Source organism: Pleurodeles waltl, chromosome 3_1 (genome assembly GCF_031143425.1).
Source record: "Pleurodeles waltl isolate 20211129_DDA chromosome 3_1, aPleWal1.hap1.20221129, whole genome shotgun sequence".
Taxonomy (NCBI): domain Eukaryota; kingdom Metazoa; phylum Chordata; class Amphibia; order Caudata; family Salamandridae; genus Pleurodeles; species Pleurodeles waltl.
In genome coordinates, this window is record NC_090440.1 from 797,125,182 (window position 1) to 797,148,445 (window position 23,264).

The 23,264-nt window shown below is 43.1% G+C and overlaps 1 protein-coding gene across 3 annotated transcripts in view; it reads left to right on the forward strand.

Annotated features, from left to right (window-relative positions):
- The window catches only part of DENND2B (DENN domain containing 2B), a 916,594-nt gene that overhangs the window by 510,330 nt on the left and 383,000 nt on the right, over positions 1 to 23,264 (forward strand). For all 3 annotated transcript variants that reach the window (XM_069223658.1, XM_069223659.1, XM_069223660.1), the window contains one exon: positions 12,506 to 12,642. In XM_069223658.1, the coding sequence (XP_069079759.1) occupies positions 12,506 to 12,642 (137 nt within the window). The remainder of the gene's footprint in view (positions 1 to 12,505; positions 12,643 to 23,264) is intronic.

Below are 23,264 nucleotides of genomic sequence, written 5' to 3' on the forward strand. Positions count from 1 at the left end.
CTAGCATAGCATCACCTACCAAATGTTGACAGGAGTATTAGTTAGCACAACTTTGTTAATAAACTTACGCTTCCACCAACAAAGCCTTGGAGGATGTGCTTAATTTGTCATCATTTATCTGGTACCTTTCCTGACTGCAAATTGGGATTGTTTTTGTTTCTTTTTTATAGTAACGAATATTTAGAGCTCAGAATTTACCCAGCTTCAATTTCATGCATCTATTGTGGTGAGATCACTCAAATGAAATGCGTCCATGAATTTTTGTATTACCAAATACATTGTTTTACAGATCACAACAGCTTTCAACACATCCAACCATAAATAGAGGTATTTGCATCTTCCTAATTCAGTTATACTAGGGGCCTCATTACGGGACCACCAAGGCTATAATGAACTGCTGGAGCGCCAAGTTTTCATTGAAAATTCTATCACCATGGAAAGCTTGGTGGTCTGGCAGGTAAAGGGCCCAAAACAGGGGGCCCCAAGGATTACGGCCACATGGAGGGGGGATGTGAGGACCCATGTCGGCCCCCAAAAACTTTCAGGTTCGGGGCGCACTGTGTTTAGTGCACAGCATGGTGCATGGGAAACAGGCTGTCCATCGTGCTGACAGGTAGAAGAGCATGGCCAACAGTAGCTCCATTGTACTATCACATACCTCTGCCTTCCAGTCACTCCACCCCCACGTAGAACTCTTAATACGGCGGTCCTAGGACCGTTGTGCAGGTGGCGTTCGAAGGACTACCACCATGGTGGTCCGACGGTCGGACCTGCAAACTCGTAATGAGGCCCTAGATAGTGAAATTAGGATGATGGAAAGGTATGTAATAATTACACGTTTTTATTTGTTATATATTCTATTTTATTTATTTTGTGAATCCTTGAAAGGAATTGTGTTCTGTAAACATTTTACCTTTAACGGCACCATGTAAGACACAAAACATATGTTGTCTTTTCAGTTGAGTGATGACACCACAGTTAATTAATGAAAGTGATGCCAAGTAAACAGTGTACACTATGGTAATTTTGAGTTTGTTCATGAAACTGCATTATAAATGGTAAACATCCGGAACAACGATGCTACAACCACAACAATGTTGTTAACTCAAGCGGAACCACGCTTGCGTTAACAATGGCTCCCTTTTTCTCTGCCTTAACCATGCATGTGCTGAACAACGCACATGCTTGGTTAAGGCAGAGAAAACGGGAGTCAGCATCGGGAGAGGATGCGGTCAGGTAAGTGGGGCTAGGGGGTAGTTTTGCTTTTTGGGCGGGGTGAGGGATAGGGATCATTTTGTATTTAGGGCGGGTGGGGGGCAGGTTTTTAGGGATGGGGTCAAGGATAATTTTGTCTTTTAGGTAGGTGGGGTGGGTTTTTAGGGGTGGGGTGGGGTGGGGGTCAGGTAATTTTGTATTGAGGGCAGGTGGGGGGGTCAGGTTTTAGGGGCGGGGTGGGGGGTCGGAGTAATTTTGTATTTAGGGCGGGTTGGGGGTCGGGTTTTAAGGGGCTGGGGTGGATGATCGGGTAATTTTGTATTTAGGGCAGGGTGGGAGGTCAGGGTAGGACGCGGTCAGGTAAGGGGGGCTGGTAGAGGGTTGGGGTAGTTTTTAGGGGTGGGGTGGTTGGGTTACTATTTTATTTTTAAGGGGCAGGTGGGAGTCAGGGTACTATGGTTTTTAGGGCTGGGTGGGGGTCAGGGTACTATGGTTTTTAGGGTGGGGATGGGGGGGTCGTGGGAATTTTGTTTGTAGGGGCAGGGGTGGGAGATCAGTTTAATTTTGTTTTTATGGTGTGTTTTTAGGGATGGGGGGGGGGTCATGGTAATTTTGTTTTTAGCGTGGGGTAATTTTATTTTCGGGGGTGAAGGTTGGTTGTTTTTAGGGCGGGTGGAGGGTTGGTGTAGGTTTTAGGGCTCGTGAGGGGTATAGGGGTAGTTTTTAGGTGGGTAGGGGACGTCGGATAGTTTTATTTTTTGGGTGGGTGGGGCGGTTGGGTAGTTTTATTATGTAGGTGAGGGGCTGGGTAGTTTTATTTTTAGGGTTTGTGGGGGGCTCGGGTAGTTCATATTTTTAGGGCGGGGTGGGGTAATTTTATTTTTATGGGCGGGGTAGTTTTATTTTTGGGGTGTGGGAGTCAGTTGTTTGTAGGACAGGTGGGGAGTCGGGTAGGTTTTAGGTCTCAGGGTGGGTGTGGTTATCAGGGTAGTTTTTAGGGGTGGGTGGGGGGTCGGGTAGTCTTATTTTCAGGGCAGATGGGGGAGATGGCATGTGAAAAACAAACATGCCGTTCCACAGACGCCTTCACTAGGCATGCCTTTCCAACAAAAAATCGTTGGTAAAGGCATTCGTGGAAACAGCGCGGTCATTGATATGACTGTGTTGTTCAGGCATGTGTGGTTGGCGCATGCACTGTTCCATCATACATCCTTATAAACAGGCATCTCCTATGTGAGACCTATTGGCTTTATCATGTGAGAACATGGCTTAAAGTCTAGAAAAAAGTGGTATGATGCAACCAATCAGGCTTTAAATGGGATGGAGAGGATTTGGGAATGCTCATAAACATGCAAGTTTGTGACCAGTCCAAACTTCCAAGGCAGACAATGCATTTTAAGACTGAGTTCTGGTTTCCCTGGTAGGGCACAAAGTATTGTTTTTGTACTGGACCATGACTAATGCATCTCCGGTGATTTTATGTTTCGGTTTGGAAGCATAGCACCACTTTAAGTGTTTTTTTAGTAAATTTCTTCAGCCTTTCCCCCACATGAATGTTACAGAGTTTACACTATGTGAACTACAACTTTATTTTAACTGTGTTTTTTTCAATAAGGAACATTAGCAGTTGAAAGCATAGCTACTTCCCATGTGTCAAACCTGCTCCTAACACAGCCATTTGCCCATGCACAGAAAGAATGGTGTTAGACCTGCCCTTTGTCTGTCCAACTGTCCATGCATCCTGACCTTTCATCATATGGTTGTTGCCCATGCAGTGCACGGGTGGAATGCAGGATCTGGGCTGCATCCAAGATCTGCGTCAAACCACCCAGCAGTTGCATTAAGGATCTGTCTTACACCTACTACCCTGATTCCTGCCAGAGGCTGGGTGACTTAATCACACTTTAAAAAAAAAGAAATCCCTAACCCAGCAAAATGTGCTTTGCAATTTGTCAGTTACCTTCTGTTAAAGTAGCTGTTCTCATTTATTTCTGAGCATTTATCCCATGCCTCTGGGAAGCTGTCTATCTGGTTTGTAGCCTAGAACTGGCCATAATGTGTACAGGATCACAGCGTCAACCTGTTTCAGCGAGATTCGTTGGAGCAAGGCAAATCTCACTGAAACGCGTTGACGCTGTAAACCTGTACGTCTGTACATTTGCACAGAAAATGATTTTAACTGCTTTCGGAGTTCAGTGCTTTTTCCTTTTTTCCTTGGAGATTGAGGAGAGGAATATATATATATATATATATATATATATATATATATATATATATATATATATATATATATATATATATATATACACACACACACATACATGTGTATTTACATATATATATATATATGTGTATATATATATATATATATATATATATACAGACATGCACACAACCTACATTTAAAGCATTTTTACTCACAACAGCTTATAGCAATGATCCCATGTCAGCAAAGTGTGCTCTATTTTTATTACACTAATAATGATTAATAGAGAATTATTCACCATTAGTATAATGACAAAAAGGCAGAAAATAAGATATATGGAGCTGCCCCTGTCTTCTTGATACTGATGTTGCCACCTCTGAGGTCAGGGGTTGCAGAGGCAGTGCCAGGAGTCACAAAAGGCAAGCCAAAGGTTGCCGCTGCAAAACCAAGAATGTTTGGTCAGCGACTGCACAAGGTGCTAGGGTGGCATTTACTATCCAATGTAAATTCTGATTTGCATTATGGAATCAATGCAGTCCAGAGAGCTCTTTAAATATGCTATAATCTTTAGAGATGCAACAATCAAGCGGTGTTGTCAGTGATATTCAGCCCATCTGGACACAATGATTTAAAAAGGTGCATCCAGACGTTTTCTCTACTCAAGTATTTTTTCCTTTCAGACTGTTCCACAGGGAAAATCTCCAAATCTGATAGTAAATAGTTCACAAGGTAAAATGATAGGCTACAGGCGTGTCAAGTTTCTTATTGATAAATACTGATTTGTGATTCCTGAATCCTGTACAGCAGCCAATCACTGTTTGCCCAAAATGCACTTTTTTACAGCTTTCATATTGGCACCTAATCACATAAATAATGCATGTTGCTCGACATGTAATATGCTATTTTTTGCCATAGGTTCTTCTTATAACAAAATGTGTCACTGCTAATGTTTGTAAAAGGCATGCAGGTGTGTGATGCGCCTGAATCACAGAAATGAACCCCTGCATTTGTTACAGCTTGCTTTAGTTAAGCTCTCACAATAGGAGTTTCTATATTGGGAGGTCTGCGATGAACGACGACTGACAGTTTTGGAAATATCTTTCATACATATGTATATATATATATATATATATATATTTATTTATATATATAAAATCTACTGGCGATCACCAGTAGGTAGTTCAATCAAGCAATCAGTCACGGATTTGTAAAGAACGGTTAATCACCCATAGGGTCTCAAGACGCTGAATGTAGGCATGCTGCTCAGTCGAAGAGCCAGGTCTTGAGGTCCTTCTTGAATTGCTTCAGTGATGCGGTCTGCCTGAGGTTGAGGGGAAGTGTGTTCCATGTCCGGGCTGCTATGTAAGAGAAGGGCCTTCCTCCTGTGGTTATAGTTAGGACCTAGTTTCTATAGAAAAGCTGTTTTTTGCTTGCCTATTTCTTTGGCACCGCTTGATGAATCTTCAAAAATTCTCCCAAAAAATTTGACAGTCACATGAGCTGCTGTCTGGAAAATTTCAGGGCGATCCGTCAAGTGGGGGTCTAGATGAAGGGAGGGTAACATTTCCAGTGTTCATTTTCTTAGGAAAAATTGAGCAGCAATAGCGCAAAAACCACTGGACGGAATTACACCAAATTTGGCATAAATGTAGCTCTTGGTCCAGAAATAGCCTTTTTTGGTATTTGGCATAAATCCATTCTGTAGTTTTTGTGAAATTTAAAGAAATCCAAATTTGTATACATAGGGACACAGAGGATTCGCAACTCCTAATCTTGTGCAGAGATCTGATTGGCTGATAACACTTCAACACAGAAGTGTTTTCAGCCATCTTGGGAGTCGGCTGAAGGCGAGTCCCAGAAAAAAATATAAAAAAAATACAAAAGGGGCCAGGGTCCGAACACCCTGACCCCTTAGCTCTGGTGGTGGGGTCCCAAAGGAACCCCCAGGGCTAAAATGCATTTTAAATTTTTTTTACGGACGGATTCGCAGTTTTATCATGAAGCCCTAGGTTGGGCCAAGTCCCGGGGGCATGTCTTTAGGACTGTGCTGGAGCCTTCTGACCCCTCCCCCACTGCTCTAGGACCACCAACTCCCGGGGTGTTTAACAAATGAAATGCGAGGGGCCTGTGGCCCCCCTGCACACTGGGGTCCACTGCTCCCGGGGCAAATATTTAAAAAAAGAAAGGGGGTCCCAGGGACCCCCATTAGCCCCAGGGACCACCCCCCCTGGAACTACACTGAATTGTGAGTGGGCAGACCACCACTGAAAAAAAACAAAGGGGGGGACAACACACCCGAGGGCATCAATATACATATGTGCAGTCCATTTTGGGTCCCCATGCCCTGGGGGCTACCACCCCTGGGCTATCTTGAGGTTGGAAGGGGGCATCGCAGCCCCTTTCGTGGAGCCACTGAGGGCCCTGGGGACTGCTACCCCCCAAGGGCTGGCTCCTACTAGGGCCCGGGGTTGCCCGCCCCTGGGACATAGCTGTTTGCTGTGGCTTGGCTGCAGCGCAGCAAACACTCTGCTATTACAGCAGGTCCCACTGTCAAACAGCAGAGCTTTCATCTCTGTCCCCTGAAAAACAACACTTAAAAGTACAACATCATTAAATAGCAACACATACATAAATAATACCACAATTACAGTTGTCTCATTAATAGTGTAATCACTGTTAATCAGTGGTAATTAATGGAATATGTAATTTGTAATTACATCTTTTACATCAAGGGTATTTCATGAGCATTGCATCAAATGTTCAAGTATTTGGGTTCGTTGTCCCCAGGGAGTACTGCTAGACCTGAAAAAAAAGAAAAGAACAAGCATTTGCAATGCAGTGGGTCTTGCGTTTGCTCGAGTTAGTTATTAGCGTTGTAAATTCCTAACTGGACTTTTCATGCAGCATAAATTGAGAATGAAAAGTAAAACAGTTGACATAAGCAAGCTGATTCAAAGTGCCATGGCCGCTATGACCAGAGACACAAAAGGAAAAGAAGTTCACTTGCAGTCAAACGTATCAGCAAAAGTGCAATTTTCCATGTAACAAGGTCGATGGCCAAGGTGGTAACAAAACTATCCAAGGAGGGACAAACATAAATCAATTACCAATTATAACAAAAGATTTTTGAAAGACAAGCCCACAAACGAGTGATAGTGTTGGGCGTGCGGTGGGCGTGGTTAAACACCCACAGATAGATTACAACAGGCCAGAGCACTTGCGCCCTCAACTTAAAAAGGTGGCTACTGTACTTACTTAAAATCCTCAGGAGTGGGCCAGGACCAAGAGATCCGCAACTGCTGCAGCCAAAACAACTGAACGGAATTACCCCAAATAAATATATATTTGACACATGGGGCTCCCCTCCCTGAACCATATATTGATCCAGGGACCCCATCACTTGGGCCTATTGCAAATTATGTGCCCCTGGGGACTGAAGGGCCTACTCCCACCTGTCACTGGAGCAGGAAAGAAACTTCTCTTGCTGGGTGGGGTAAAACTATGAAGATGCTGGTTCCTGCACAGTGCAGGGAGCCAGTGGGGTCACAGGGCCTTTGGACTCCCCCAGTGGCCTCTGTACTCCCCCAGTGGCCTCCAATGAAAGATTAAAGTGGCTGGGTGCCCCAGGTAGGACCAGCACACCCATTCCATAAAAGAAAGGGGTGGAGGACACAAAAATAATAATAAATGAGAGGTAGGAGCTGCTCATTATAAATTCACTGCTCCTGTCCAGGAGTGCCCCATAATACCCTTTGTGGGAAAATTTGCAAAGATTTTCCTATTTTGTGGTGCCCCAATATGAGCAGAAGCACCACCAACATTTTACATAAGTGTTGTGAGGTGCTGCTGCAACCGCCAGAAATAATTTATAAAAAATAGCCCTGTCTTTCCTAAGGCATATACAACGTGACTCAAGGAAATGTTTATGGTATTTCTAAGCATTCCTATAGCTGGAGCATTTGCTCTTTGGCTGCTGGCTGCAGGGACTTCTTGTGGTTGATGAGATAGCTGCATTATGTTCCCTGAGGACAGTAAAAGAAAGACTCTCTCAGTGTTTGCTGTTATTTGCCAGAAACAATCGACTTTCATTAAATATTGGTAGGCCACCCCTTGGCTAGGCCAATAATCTTGTTTAAATATTAGTGAGTCATCCCTTTACAAAGCCAATAAGCTCACCTTCATATAATGATGTGGTGACCTCTTGACAAAGCCAATAGTCTTGCGTTGTATATAGATGTTGGCACTTCTTGCCAAAGCTAATACACCAGTGTCTTATATATTGATGTGGTGACCCCTTGACAAAGTCAATAGGGGTGCACTCATATGATGTATTTACTCCTATTGGGCCCTTCTTACATATATTGACATGGTGAACCCTTCTCAAAGCCAATAAACCTGCCTTATTGAAAATGATACACCTTTATATTATGATGAGCATTCACATTGGTTGGCTGTCCACTTGGGGGTGGCCACCCACCGGTGGGGTTAGGGCCAAAGGCCAGTGACTTTATAGTGCAGCAAAACGGATGCTGTGGTGGGCTGTTGGAGGTGTAGGGAAACTCACTGGAAACTCACCGGAATTATGAGATTAATTGCATTGTCCGGTACGCAACACAGCCAGCACGCCAAGACTAGTGCGCATGCTGTGGATCAGGAATGACATACGAGTGGTGAATTAACATGCAGCATTACGCCAAGCTCTAATAGAGACACAAACTACCCGGTGAAATATGATCGACTGGTAAGTGCCTTTCACTCTTGGGGGGCGGGGGTAGAGGGCCCCCACTGTGATCGGATGCCTGCCATCAGTGGTGTGAGGGTTTATGCTAATGTGAACAAACATCAACATATTGTGTTCGGCCCGGTATATTGCAACCTAATGTACGATTAATATAAGAGAACCGACAGGCTGAGGTTACATGTTGAATATTCCACTTCTGTGATATCTGAATCAATTGCAGCACCGGATCTGCAATAGTATTCAACTTAACTGGGCTTCCTCATATGTTTAAACTTTTCAAATACATTGTTATATGTGATTGTGGCCATTCATAAGTTAACTATTTACACTGCTGCTTTATACCAGTGAAATTTCACATCATATGCAAAGATTATTGAACTGAAGACACACCAGTGTCTGGGAGAAATGAGAACTTGCTGTAATCTTCACCTATAAGCTGTTTAAATCAACCTGACGTCTTATTGGATGCATAGTATAATTGAGAGACTCCTCTAATCATCTGTAAAAGAAAAGTAAATTCTTCAGACTATTATCAACAATATGGTGAATCGTAGAGCCATGTGGGAGAAAGCAGCAGTTGCTGTATTCAACAACATCGATGGTCAGTGTAACACAAGACAAATACAGAGCCCTGGTTCCAGAACAGTAATCGATATAATCAGGGAATGAGAAAAAGAACATATCTCTGAATTGAAGAAATGGTGGTAAATGACATCACTCACAAAATATATTGAATGTGGTAGGGTACCACGGGGATTACGTATTTTGATCTTTCCAACATTTGCGGATATGGACCTTGATTTATTGGCTGATTGGAGATCCCACACTGCAGGCTGTTCATTGAAACTTATGGGAACATTAACAAAAATTATTGATGAACTAATGAAAGAGTTGGAAATGGTTCCTATTCAAGAGGAAGTAAAAATGATGTTAACAAAAATGGAAGAACGCATCTCGAAACAAGAAGAGGAAATAAGAGCATGCAAGGCACACAAGTTTAATTGTGATAGCCTGGATTATGAGTATGGCAGGATATACACCTTTGCTCACAAATATGATACTTTGAGAGCTAAAGAAAAACTTAACACTGCAGGTAAATCAGATGCCACCTTAAGAAATACAGATGTAAGCTCGGATCCTGGATCCTCAGCAGATGAAACGCCACAACAAAAGCTGGATTTCATGGGTAGATGAGACTAATGCAATTGGCCACACCAAAATTAACCAGAGGCAGAGGGCAATGCAGTGGTGGCCAAATTGAGGAGGGGAAAGAGGAAAAGGGTTCAAGGAGTAGATGAAGACTGTACCCTACAGACAAAGTCTGTGGCTAATGCCAGCATAGTAAACATCTCAAAGACAAATCAGGAGAAAATGTTTAATCTTGGTCTAAGTTTCTGCCCTACTACATACTGGGACTATACAACAACTGTACTGAAACATACAAATTTGTGCAGAAACTTCGGCTGAGGAAATGTTATGTTATGAAATCCTCCCCAGTTAAAGTAACACAAGGAACACGAGATACAAAGCACTCTGGATATAAAATACGTGAAATTCCAGAACTCTTAGTCGTTAATGATCTAGCAGATTAAATCACTCTGGATAGATCTCCTGGTATCGCAAGTAATAACAGCAAAATAACGAGTTTAAATTCTATGGGTTTGGTCACTGACCTCTCCATAACAAGTCACCTGAAGCCATCTAGTAGGTTCAATTCTCAACTACCTAGTGGGAATTTAGTTGATATCTTTCATGAACTAGTAGTTGGAGACATCAGCATACTATGATTGACAACAAAAGTGAAAAGATTTAGTATCATCACTCATAATGAATGGAAGGAGATCAACGCCTCAAAGAATAATGATTCTATCATTATAAAACCCTCAGACAAGGTCAGCATCATTGTGATCATGGACATCGTTGAATACATTAGGGAAGCCCAGAAACAACTTCAAAATCGTGATCACTGTGACTTAAAACGGATCCCACCATTGACCACCAGAAAAATTATCACAATGTAAAAAAAACTGGATGAGTTGTGGGCTCATCGAATATGAGGAATATACCTATCTGAAAGCAGACTTTCCTGAAATCCCTTGTAAATACTTCCTGCCTAAGATCCATAAAAACAAATTTCATCCACCTGGCAAGACCGATTGTCAGCATGACTGGTTCCCTCCTAGAAAATACATCTACATTTCAAGATCTCTTTTTATGTCCCTATGTCACAGAGCTCCCTTCTTATTTATGTGACACAACAGACTTTTAATCTAAAATCCATGCTATTCCTTGAATACATTTCTCTTGGTGACTATGGATGTGACATCTCTGTACACATCAATAAACACCAGTTTGGTATAGAAGCTTGCAGATATTTCTTAAAAATTGCACAGCACACTGAAATGATGACCATGCTATTATTTTGTCTAACATATAATGTTTTTTTGTTTGACAAGGAATATTACCTCCAGAAACAAGGTACGGCAACAGAAGCTTCTTTTGCGCCAACCTACGCCAACCTTTACATGGGATGGTGAGAGAAGGAGATGGCATGGTTTGATGAACTGGGTATTTACATGGAGAAAGTGGTGCTATGGGTTCGCTTTATTGATGACATTTGTCATATGGGACATATGAACTACGTCAATACATAAATGTATTGAACAATAACAACTTAAATATACAACTTGTGGCCACCTGGAGTGACACTAAAATTGAGTTCTTGAATGTCCAGATAGAGGTGAAAAATAGACAACTAGCAACCTGTATTTATCGAAAACGTACTGCCTGTCACTCGATTCTGTATGGTAATAGTGGACACCCTAGGGCCTTAAAATGGAGCATTCCATAGAGCCAATTCTTACGAGCTCGCAGAATATGTTCCTGCAATATGATGTTTGAGAAGAAAATATCTGCAGTGATACAAAGATTCCTTGGGAGAGGGTACCTAGACAAGGTTCTCATGGATGCTTATGAAAGGGTAAATAGCAAGAAAAGAGAAGACTTACTCTTCTAATCTCAGAGATCTTGGGTACAGGAAAATATTAAATCCTCCCAACTTAGATTATTTTTGGAGTTCAAAAATAAACACAAGGCATTAAAAACTATTTTGACACACAATTGGCATGTTTTGCAACAAGACAAGCACTTGAGGACCAGGATTGGTCCACGCCCTCTGATCACATATCGAAAAGCGCAATCATTGGGGGATATCTTAACTAAATGGCTGTTTGTGCAGAAGAAAAATGTAACATGGCTAGCAAAAAAAGAGTTTGGGGTTCCGGAGGTGTGGCAACTGCAAAGCATGTAGATGTGCCATGAATACACAGTCTTACGTGACATTTGATGGGAGGATGAGCCCCATTACAGCGAGGATTACATGTGATACTGAATTTGTAGTGTATATCATCCAATGTGCACGTCCAAAAAAAGAAGATTGCAAGAGCTTGACTTTCTTTGGCATTAAACATGTGAAAATAGACCCTCAAAGGGGAGACAGGGTATTGGAACTCAGGAGAATGGAATTCAGGATGATTTTATCTTTGGGGACAGAAAAGCCATGCTGACACAGTTTAGATACAGAATTACATGTGCATATTTTGAGATAGGATGGGAATCTATCAGTAATGGAATAGGTTGGAAATGTAACACCAATTTTACTCTTCCTAGTGGTTCTCTTAACTGGTTGAAGTTAGATCAGTAATTCTATTCGGGATGTGTCTAAACAAAAACGTCAAATCTTTATGATTAGGAATGAAGTATATGCACTGTACAACAATAGTTGATAATATGTTAATGAGGTATTCACTCTTTTTATTGGTGATGGGTTGTCAGCTTTTGCACCTTGTTGGTAATATATTGTTAGCAACTGTCGTGGATAGTTACCCCCCTACTTTTTGATTTCATGGTGCGGCAAAACGGATACTGTGGTGCGGCTGTTGGCGGTGTAAGGAAACTCACCGGAATATATATATATATATATATATATATATATATATATATATATATATATATATATATATATTGTCTTTAGCTCCGTGATGCCTGTAATGGTAAATGTTGTGCTCTACAAATGAACAATAATAATAATATTTTTTACTATGATTGTTTTTTTTAGCAAATATGAGGCTGACAAGACAGCTGAAGCTGTTTCTTGTCCGGATCTAAAAATGAAAACAAGAGTGTAAATTTAATTCTTGTGCTATATTACTCAGAATATATTATACTTTTACTTATGATTTACTTTCTTCTTCGTGTCTTCTGAAAAGTGAAACCACCTTGTAATTCAGTAACCATTGCTCATGTCATCTGGATTTAATACTGCAAATTTTCTTGACTTACAGAAAGTCCATGGAGTTTGAGGATGCTTCGAGTCTTCAGTCATTGAGCCCGCCCTCACCTACTGAGAATGGCACCGACAGGCAGCACCGGTCTGGTTCCAAGAGCACTTTAGAGGAGAACACATATGAAGACATAGTAGGTAAGGAACGGTTGCAACACATGAAATCAACGACTGCTATTGCTATTGGAAGTTGGTAATCATTGTTGCATCCTCTCTTGAGGACTGCTTGGCTATTGAAAGTTATGCACGTTTCGGAATATCATTTACATAATTTAGAGTTGTGCAGTGATACCAGGAGTTAAGTTATGTTATGTGGATTTGTCTTACATGACTAATCACCCTTTATGGTATCCAGGTGCTGCAGCAGGAGCGTAGACATAAGACTGTAGGTGTTGGGTGTCAACCCTGATGAGTTAGTCAAAGGACCACGTCTTCAGCTTCTTGCAGAATTCAAGCCGTGAGGAGAAGGCTCTGATGTGTTGAGGGAGGCTGTTTCAGGTCTTGGGTGTGATACAGGAGAATGCTAGACCTCCTATTCTGCTTTTGCAGATGGAGGGGAGTGTGTGCGAGTGAGAGAGAGACTGAGCGTAGGTGTCTGTTGGGTTGCTGGAAGTGAAGGGGGCTAAGGTATGTTGGACTGATGTTGTGCAGTGCCTTTTCTCGCTGCAGCATTCTGGGTGGTCTGGAGTCCATGAAGGAGATGGTTGGAGATTCCAGCAAATAGTGCATTGCCATAGTCTTATCTGTTTGTAATGAGGGCTTGTGTGAAAGTGTGTTTGATGTTCCAGACTAGCCATTTGAAGATTTTGTGGAGCATACGGAGAATGTGGAAGTAGGAGGAGCTGACCACGTTGACCAATGCCATCATGTTGAGCTTGTCATCCAGAATGATTCCCAGGTTTCTGGTGTGGTTGGTTGGTGTAGGTCTGAGCTCTGAGGGTCTCCTAGTGGAGTCCAAGGAGAGTTCTTGTTCCCAAAGATCCGCACTTCCGTCTTGTCGGAGCTGAGTTTCAAGCAGTTAGATCTCATCCAGTTTGCTACCTTAATCCTGCAGTTGGAGAAGTTTGCTGGAGAATATAGCCGAAGGAGATCGTGCAATAGTATGGATTTCAACATTACACAAACTCCTTTTTTCAAGTGAGATTTCTCTTACCTATTATCATCTGTAGCCATCCTACCCATAATCATCTATGGCAGTCAATAAGCTTGATATGGTTTGACATGTGTGGTACTTATTAGTTGGGCTAGTTAATGCCTCACATGTACTAGTGCTTTTTAAGAGTCCCAAAATCATTATTCTGCAATATTAATGCAATAAATTTGAGCTTCTGACCCTTTTTACTCCATGTTTGTTATGTTATTTGAATTAGTATCACAACAATTGTCATTTGTAGATGGGGTTGGGTTTTCAAGGAGTTCTGAGGGTTCCGTCATAGACCAGAGTCAAATTCATCTTGTTAAGGTTTGCTGTCAGCAATAAGAATGTGTCAAGAGAAGGAGTCTACTTCAGTCAGTTGACCTGATGTTTGATGAGTGAGATTGAACGGCTGTACCAGGATGTTTAATTCAAGTTGTAGACCTAAATGATCAGAGCAGCCTTGTGGCACAATGATTTCTTGAACTTTTGAATGCTTGGTGCATACTCATTTGAGGAAGGTAGAGTCAGGAGTCAGTTTTAGATCAGTTTACTTAGCCTTTGTCTTAGGTAACTGATAAAACAGTCCACATGCAGAAGCTGTAAAAAAGTAGGGGAGTTTCGCTTTATTGAGTGTAGTAAAGCAGTGATATCAATGTTCAGTGGCATGTATGAATGTAGATACACATGCCCTACATAGTCCTGCAAGCTAGTATTGGGTCCGGGTGGTGCAAGTTGTTTTTCTTGGAAGAAGTGTTCTGAGTCACGAAATCGAGTGACCCCTCCTCTCAGTGATATTGCTCATGGGCATTGACTTTTTTGTTAGATTGTTTTCTCTCTGCTGTCGGGCTTGAATGTGTGTATCTTCTCTCTGTCTTTCCACTCATTCCGGGTTGAAATCTTTCCTCTATCTCACCCTCTTTCAAAAGTATTGTTTCTGCTCGTGCTTTTCTTTTCCACCTTAGCGTTAGTTTCAAATCGTTGGCCAGGTCACTGACTGTGCGCACTTTGGGGCATCTTCACCCAACTCTGGCCTACCTTACCACACGGCACCGACGAATATGCCATCCTGATGGAAGGGACTCCATTCCGTTCCTTCCCTCAGTGTCACGCTAATCTTCCCCACACTGATTTAGATCTGGTGTGTAACCTCTGCCTTTTCCTGCAATCATCCACAGGATACCTGTGACACCTACAGATCATTCTGATAGAAGAAGACACTTCGGGATACAAGGGCACTTCGATTGGAAATGGCGCACAAGACTCCGGATGACACCCCGGACATCTTTGGGGAGGAACACGCACAGGAGGAACCTGTGCAGGAAGAGAAGACCCTTTCCATCCAGGACTCCTCAGACATCCAGTCGGACAACAAAAGCCACAAAATCACCTCAGTGCAACCTGTGAGTACTGTGGTCCCTCCTGCTGACCCCAAGACTCTTAAGAGGCCCCTTCTAGAGGTCGCTGGCCTTCCACTGCCACCAGGCCATAGTCTGAACAGAAAAACTGCTTCGGCTGCCCCGCTTTCTGGCTTGTCACCAAAAACATCAGCCAAGACAAGCCATTGTCTTCGGCTTTGACCTCCTTCACATCGGACTGAGAGATCGTCTTCATCTTGATCTGAGCCTTAACTCCATCCTGAATGCCTACAGCATTTATTTTGGTGCCAACAAAATCCTACCAACCAAAATCATTGAACCACAGTGACTCCAGTGAGTCTCCAGTGGAGCCTATATTCGAGACCATGGACTCCCGTCAGCGCCACCTCTAAATTCAGGATGGTGCAATATGCATTATTGCTTTACTTCCTGTACTTTTGAAGAGAAAGCATTTTCTTTCAGGAAGCTTTGGACACTCCTCCACCTCAGAAGAAAAAAAACAAGGATAAGCCCACCAGCCTAACTCTTAGCCCTTCTCCACTACCTCTTCCTCCAACTCTTCCTTCACCATCTCCACATCCTCCACCCTCTTCTTCCCCTCCACTTCCCTCCCCTTCTCATTCTCCCACCTCACCTACACCCAGATATTACACTTCTTAGGGATACCCCTTATTTACTGTGTAATACTTGGGTGGGCCACAACATGGCCCAGATCCCTGGGACACTTATGATCCTGACCCCATCCTCTCTAACGACTCAGACCAGTACCCCACACGCCCCTCACCAACAGAGGATGCTACTTCCTACCAGCAAGTAGAGGCACAAGCAGCTGCATTCCATAATGTAGAGTTACATAGGGACCCTATCGAGCAGGACTTCCTGTGTAATACACTTACCTCTACACACAGGGATATTCGGTTCCTCCCAATGCTCCCTGGCATGCTTCGTCACACTGAAGAAGTTTTTAAGGAACCTCTCTGCTCTAGGGTTATCACCCCTAGGGTTGACAAGAAATATAAACTGGCTCCCTCTGAACCAATATATATTAAATCTCAGGTCCCTCCTGACTCAATTGTTGACACCACAGCACGGAAACATGCAAACAGTCAGGCCGCTGGTGAATCGCCTCCCCCTGAGAAGGAGAGCAAGAAAATTGATGCTGCGAGGCAAAGGGTTGCTGCTCAAACACCCAATCATTGGTATATCACCAACTCGCAAGCATTGTTGGTCAGATACGAGCAGACTCACTGGGATGAAATAGAGGAGCTCCTCCGGTTCCTATCAGATGGCCACCAGAAAAAAGGGCAACAAAGAGTTGCCGAGAGGCAGCCAATTTTAAACAACTCAATTTGTTGTGCCCTGGACGCCGCAGACACAGCTGTATGCGGCATTAATACAAGTGTCCTCCTCCAAATGCCTGCTTGGCTTTGCTGCTCCAGTTTCAAATTAGAGGTTCAGCAGCGGTCTTTAATATGCCTTTTGACAAGGAGCACCTTTGTGCGCCTCAAGTGGACACTACCCATGAAAAGCTCAAAAAGGACATGGCCACAGCAAAGGTTATGGGTTTCCTCCAATCTCCTACATAGAGGAGCACTTTTTTTCACCCCGGTTTTAGAGGCTCCTTCAAACTTACATCCTCTGCGGTGTCTACATCACACTCCAGACAGCCTCAGGCCTCCTATTCTAGGGGTTTCTACAAGAGTTCCTTTAGAGGCAACAATGATAAAGGATGAGGTAAGAGCACCGCCTCCCAAGGCTTTCCTCCACTGCCAAGCAGTGACTACCCCCATCTTCCCCCGCTCATTCCACACCTGTACGGGTAAGGCTTCAAAGCTTTCTTTCACACTGGATAAGTATCACTACGGACCAATGGGTCCTCTCCATTATTCAACATGATTACTATCTGGAGCTCATCACCACTCCTCCCAATATTTCCCCTTGCGCCCACAGGCTATCTCAGGAACACCTCACCCTCCTAGAACAAGAGGTCCAATCCCTTCTTCTCAAAGGGTTGATAGAGCCCATTCTGTTACAACACCAAGAGTCAGGAGTTTACTCCCTTTACTTCCTAATTCCCAAAAAGGGCAGTTCTCTCAGGCCTATTCTCAACCTCAAACTGCTAAATCAATACATCCTGTCAGAAAACTTTCACATGGTTACCCTTCAAGATGTTATTGCACTTCTACAGCAAGGGGACTTTATGACCGCTCTAGAACTGGAGGACGATGACTTTCATATTCCCATGCACCCTGTACACTGAAAACACCTAAGGTTTGTTATTGCAGGCAAACTTTACCAGTGCAAGGTCCTGCCTTTCAGGGTCACAACCACTCTCAGAGTCTTCACAAAGTGTTTAGCAGTGGTTGCTGCACACCTCAGAAGGCAGAACATCCATGTGTTCCCTTATTTAGGCGACTGGCTCATCAAAGCCAGTACCTTACAACAGTGCCAATATCACACCCACTTGATAGTGGATCTCCTTCACACTCTGGGATTCACTCTGAACCCACCTGCAACCTCTTCAGTTACAACCATATCTGGCAGCCATGCTCAATGCACAGTTAGGGTTAACATACCTCAACCAGACCCTCTTTCAGAATATTCACTTCTTCTCTCTCAATTTCAGGAGCATTCTACGTACACCGTCAGGACCATTATGCAACTGTTAGGGATGGTTGCATCTGGCATTGTCATTGTTCCCCATGCCAGACTACACATGCTTCCCCTACAGCAGTATCTGTCTCACCAGTGGTCTCAATCAAAGGGTCACCTGGAAGCCCTAGTGTTGTTAAACCGCCCTACTCACTGTTCTCTGAAATGGTGGAACACCACCAACCTGTTGAAAGGGCAGCCTTTTCTGTAACCCGTGCCTCAGGTCATTCTGACGACAGATGCATCAATGATTGGTGGGCCACTTACCTTCAAAACCTCACAATACAGGGCCTCTGGGATCTCAGTCACCAATCCCTACACATCAATTACCTTGAGCTTCAGGCAGTGTTTCTAGCCCTGAAAGCATTTCTTCATCACCTATCTCACAAGGTTGTCTTAGTCCGCACGGACAACATGACAGCCATGTATTATTTGAAAAAACAGGGGGACATGGTCATCCCAATTGTCACAACTCTCTCAGACAATATGGAGTAGGGTTCTCCACCACCACATCCACCTGGTGGCAGAGTATCTCCCAGGGAAGGACAAATACATTGCAGACCTGCTTAGCAGGATGCAGCAACAGGTCCACGAATGGGAACTCTACCCACAAGTCCTTCAACCATACTATGCAAAGTGGGGAACTCCTCAGCTAGACCTTTTCACCACAACAGAAAACACAAAATGCCAGCGCTTCACCTACAGGTACCCAAACCTTCTATCGAAGGGTAACACTTTATGGATGAACTGGTAGGGGTATTTGCTTACTATTTTCCACCACTCTCCATCTCATTCCATTTGTGGTTCGAAGGATCAGGCAAATGTCTCTCACCCTGATCCTTGTAGCTTCCAATTGGGTGCAGCAGCCATGCTTCACCACACTTCTAGAACTACCATTAGCCCCCCCACAAGAAGCTTCCCAACAGGCAGGCCCTTCTCACTCAAAGTCAAGGACAAATCAGACATCCAGACTCCAAATCACTCAACCTTGCAATATGGCTTCTGTGGTCATAGAGTTTGGTACTTAGGATTGCCTCCTGAATGTATGGACATTCTCAGGCAAGCCCATAGACCCACAACTAGAGACTATTATGCCGCAAAATAGAAACATTTTGTTTGCTACTGTAAACCCAAGCATATTGCCTCATGAAAGCTACTGTTCAAGAGATCATTTGTTTTTTGCTCCACTTACAGAAAGCAAATCTACTTTACACTTCCTTTCGCCTACATCTCAATGCTATAGCTGCATATCTACAGAACAGATAACCCATTTCTTTTTTTCAGAATCCCACTCATTAAGGCTTACATGGAAGGCCTTAAAATGATCATTCCATGCAGGGTACCACCTGCACCATCATGGAACCTTAACGTTGTGCTCATCAGGGTCAGGGCCCTCCTTTTGAGCCACTTTATTCATGTCCTCTTCAATAACTTTCTTGGAAAATAGCTTTCTTAGTTTCCATCACATCACTCAAGTGTGTCAGTGAGCTCCAGGCACTATTCTTGGAAGAACCTTTCTTCCAGATTCATAGAGACAAGGTAGTCCCTAGCCTAAACCTGAAGTTCCTTCCTAAAGCTGTTTCCCAATTCCATAAAAACCAATCCATTGAGCAACCAGTCTTCTTTCCACAACCCGACTCTGTTGCAGAAAGAGCTCTCCACACCTTATATGTTAAAAGAACACTTATGTTTTACATGGATAGGACGAAATAGTGTAGGAAAACTAAGCAACTCTTTGTAGCCTTCTCACCGCCTCACAAAGGCACTCCAATATCCAAATCTGGCATAGCCGGATGGAAAGTTAAATACATTCAGACTTGCTTCGCTAAAGCTAAAAGACCATTACCTGTTACCTCGAGGATACATTCAACCAGGAAGAAAGGTGCTACTATGGCCTTTCTTGGAAACATTCCTAAAACTGACATCTGTAAGGCAGTTACATGGTCAACACCACATACATTCACAAAACACTATTTTGTGGATGTGTTAGCACATCAAGAAGCTAATGTGGGTCAGGCTGTGCTGCAAACACCTTTTCAGTCAACTGCAACTCCTACAGGCTATCCACTGCTTTCATGGAGGAACTGTTTTATGCAGAGCATGTGTATTTATAGCCACACATGCCATTGAACAGATTGTTACTTACCCTGTAAGCATCTGTTCATGGCATGTAGTGCTGTAGATTCACATACACCCTCCCTCCTCCCCGGATGCTTGTGGCTGTTGCAGTTACTGTATCCCTATATATATTTGTATATATGTATTTATACATTGCATGGACATTCTCTCTTTTCCTTCCACTCCTTTCTCATCCGCATGCGGGAAAACAATCTAACAAAGAAATCGATGCCCATGCACAGCGTTATCGAGAGGAGGAGTCATTTGATCCCGTAACTCAGAACACTTCTTCAAAGAAAAACAACTTGCACCACTCAGATCCAACACTAGATGGCAGGAGTATGGAGAGCATGTGAATCTACAGCAGTACATGCCACAAACAGATGCCTACAGGGTAGTCAGTTATGTTTAATGGTAAGCGTGTGAAATATGATATTTGATGACAATGATAAAAGGACCAAGTTGCATTAACAGAGACAAGATTTAACATTAAGGTTCTCATGTCACCGGGGCCCGCTCTTCAAGTTCCATGCCCTCCTTTTTAAGCCATTATAAGCTGGAACTTTGGTCCAATTGGTTCAGTTCTTGTAGCTCAAGACTATTCAATCCTGGATGTACCAGGCAGTTGATTTGAAGCCTGGAGATGAGAACATGCTGTCCCCAGTGACATCTGGTACAGTATGGAGGTGTGACATCTGGTACAGTATGGAGGCGTATTTCTTTCCATCCATCACCAATCTGGGAATTGCATTAAGAACCGTTTGTGGCTGGAAGTGCAGTAAAGTTGGACTCCAGTTGGAGAAATGGGCTGAAGCCTCAGAGAAAATACATAATTCACAGTTTACATGCTGGAGGTCTTCGTTTAGCCCTCATAGGGCGCTTTTATTAGAAACAGATTGTTTGGCCGGCCATCACAACGTGTTTTATGGAATAAACCACTATTTTATTCATGCCCTTTTTGGCCTGAACTCAAAAACTGTAAAATTGGTGTGTTTGTTAAAAGAAGGGATAGGTCAGACTGCAGTTATCTCTGGAAACTGTGTGGTTTGCTTTGGCTTTGGTTGATTTTTGTGTTGATTGTGCCATAAGAAGTGCTTGTCGCAGCTCTTTTTATTTCCCAAAATGTTTTGGTTTATTTTCTGAGCAATTATTCATCTCCCTGTCCCCCCTGCACTTTTACAAGGGACTGCATGGATATCTTCTTACCAAAGGCAGGGTGTTCATGCCTGCCAAGGTTAGCTTCCTGACAAATGCTCATAGGGCGTGTGTATTTTACAGTACCCCATGCTGTGCTTCAGACAGGCAGAGGTTTATTTTGCTGGAAATCCCAATGTCATAATATCTTATTGCACATGCTGGCAGATTCAAGCAAGTTTAGGTTGGCTCTTCTCACACTTTCCCGAACTTTGACATACACTGGTGTGAGTGACAGGTGGTGAGAATATAATTTCTGCTATGAGCCTGAGAAGCGTGGGCCTAGATGCACTAAACATCAGGCAACAATGCACAGAAATATTGAGCACTGCATTGTGCAAATGCGACGACAGCATGGTGCCAATATTTACACAGTTTGTGCGAATGATGTCACCCACCACACCTCACACTCATGTTTTGTTTTTATGACACAAAAAACGATTTAGCACAGTGCTTAGGCGCAAAATCAAGCAGAGGAAGTCTGTTGTGAGTTGTGTACTCGAGGCACGCTCTCCGGTACACATTTCTACATTCAGACATTCACCAAAGCGTAAGTCGTGTACTATGTGCACATTTACAGACATTATGTAGTACGTGTAATAGGGATATGGCATCATTTTGATTACGACCACTATTTGCTCCTGTTTTCATTTGATGCTTGGATTACATGCAAAGCTTGGTCATGATACTTAGTGTGACTTAATCGGATCAGGACTTTTCATGGAATCCTATGAGTTATGCTGTTCCCACCCCGTTATATACCTTAGAAGGGGTAGGTGCTTTTTGACACAAAGGTATTTGGTGATGTTTAATTGTCGAAGAAGTCAATCCTTCGATTGGTGCTGCCGTAAGTGCCATTTGGACTTGTTTTCTTTGAGGGACGATGGAGGCCACATCCATGACACAACATTCCGTGGACATCGAGTGGCAATATATGAACTTGGGGGGTCAACGGACTCTTGGGCAGAGTGCATGCTATAAAGAGAGCCTCTAGGCCTGACAGTTCATTCCAGCAGGTAAAGTGCAGAGTTCCTTTTTAATCTACAGCCATCGAATGACTAGCATATGGTCTGATAGAAGGAAAACAACCCTTTGTGGTGTATTGTCTATGTTCCGGTTTCCTCCCCCCTAATGGTTAGTTTTTAAATCCTTGAATGGAATGTATTGACGAGTGTAAGTTCCAGTTTCCAGGGGCGGCAGTTAGGGTACCTGTGGATCTGGTGTTGAAAAATTTACCACCTACTTACCAAGTCGCGTTGGAGTCTCACCCTGCCCCCATTTTTCTCTACTCGCGCTCAACGGTCGAAGTGCATTAAGAGAAGTATGGGAACTGTGATGCTGCATGCAGTGGGGGGTGGCGTCAGTGAGCGTGGGAGCGGGGTCAAAGGTGTTGCTATGAAAAAAAAATATTCTGTACAGGTTTTTTTTGGTCTACATATAACATGCACCTTAAATGAAAAATAATTTTAAAATTCTTTTTTACTCATTGGGAAAAGCACTGTAGTGCATTATGAAACCTTTATTGGTTAATGCACTGCAGAGGTCTGTGTGTAACCAAAGAGCCACATAATTAAGTCTTGGTTGGTGCAGTGGAGAAAAGTGAGGTGTGTTTTTAGTGCTAGGAGGTCACAGCCTGTGACAGAAAGCACTGTGAAAATGTAATTCATTATTTTAAACTTAGACTGCTACAAAAGCCGCAAAATGTTTAAGATAAAATGGTGCTTCCAAAATATAGATTTTAGTAATACCCAGCGTGTACTAATGCAGTTTTTTACATTACTGTCCCTTCAATACCTCTAGGTGTAGTAAGTGCGATATATAAATACAATTACAATTAAAAGCACACACTTCACAGCCCATTTGGTAACTCTTTGCATTACCACTCAAAAATAATAAAACTTTGCCATCATAAAGTTTCGAGTGATTAAATAAATTAAAGCCAGTACCGGCCCCCAAGCATCCTTTACATTTGCAGATTAACTCATAGTGCACATTTGCATTTCTTTCAGGCACAGTGACAGGAAGGCTCACAGGAGACTCACTGAATGATACTTCAGCTGAAGCATTTAAACTTTCGGAATTAACCGTCGCAGGACGGTTGTGTTTTTGCAAAAAGTCAAGGAACGGTGTTCCATAAATCAAAAAAGTATGGGCACATCGTGCCCCTCCGATCCCGCCCACTTCGACCACTGCTCGCGCTCCTCTAGGGGAAGTAATCAGAAATGTCACTGCCAAGAAATTCTGAATTAACAATGCTGATCACTTCCACTCATCATTATTAC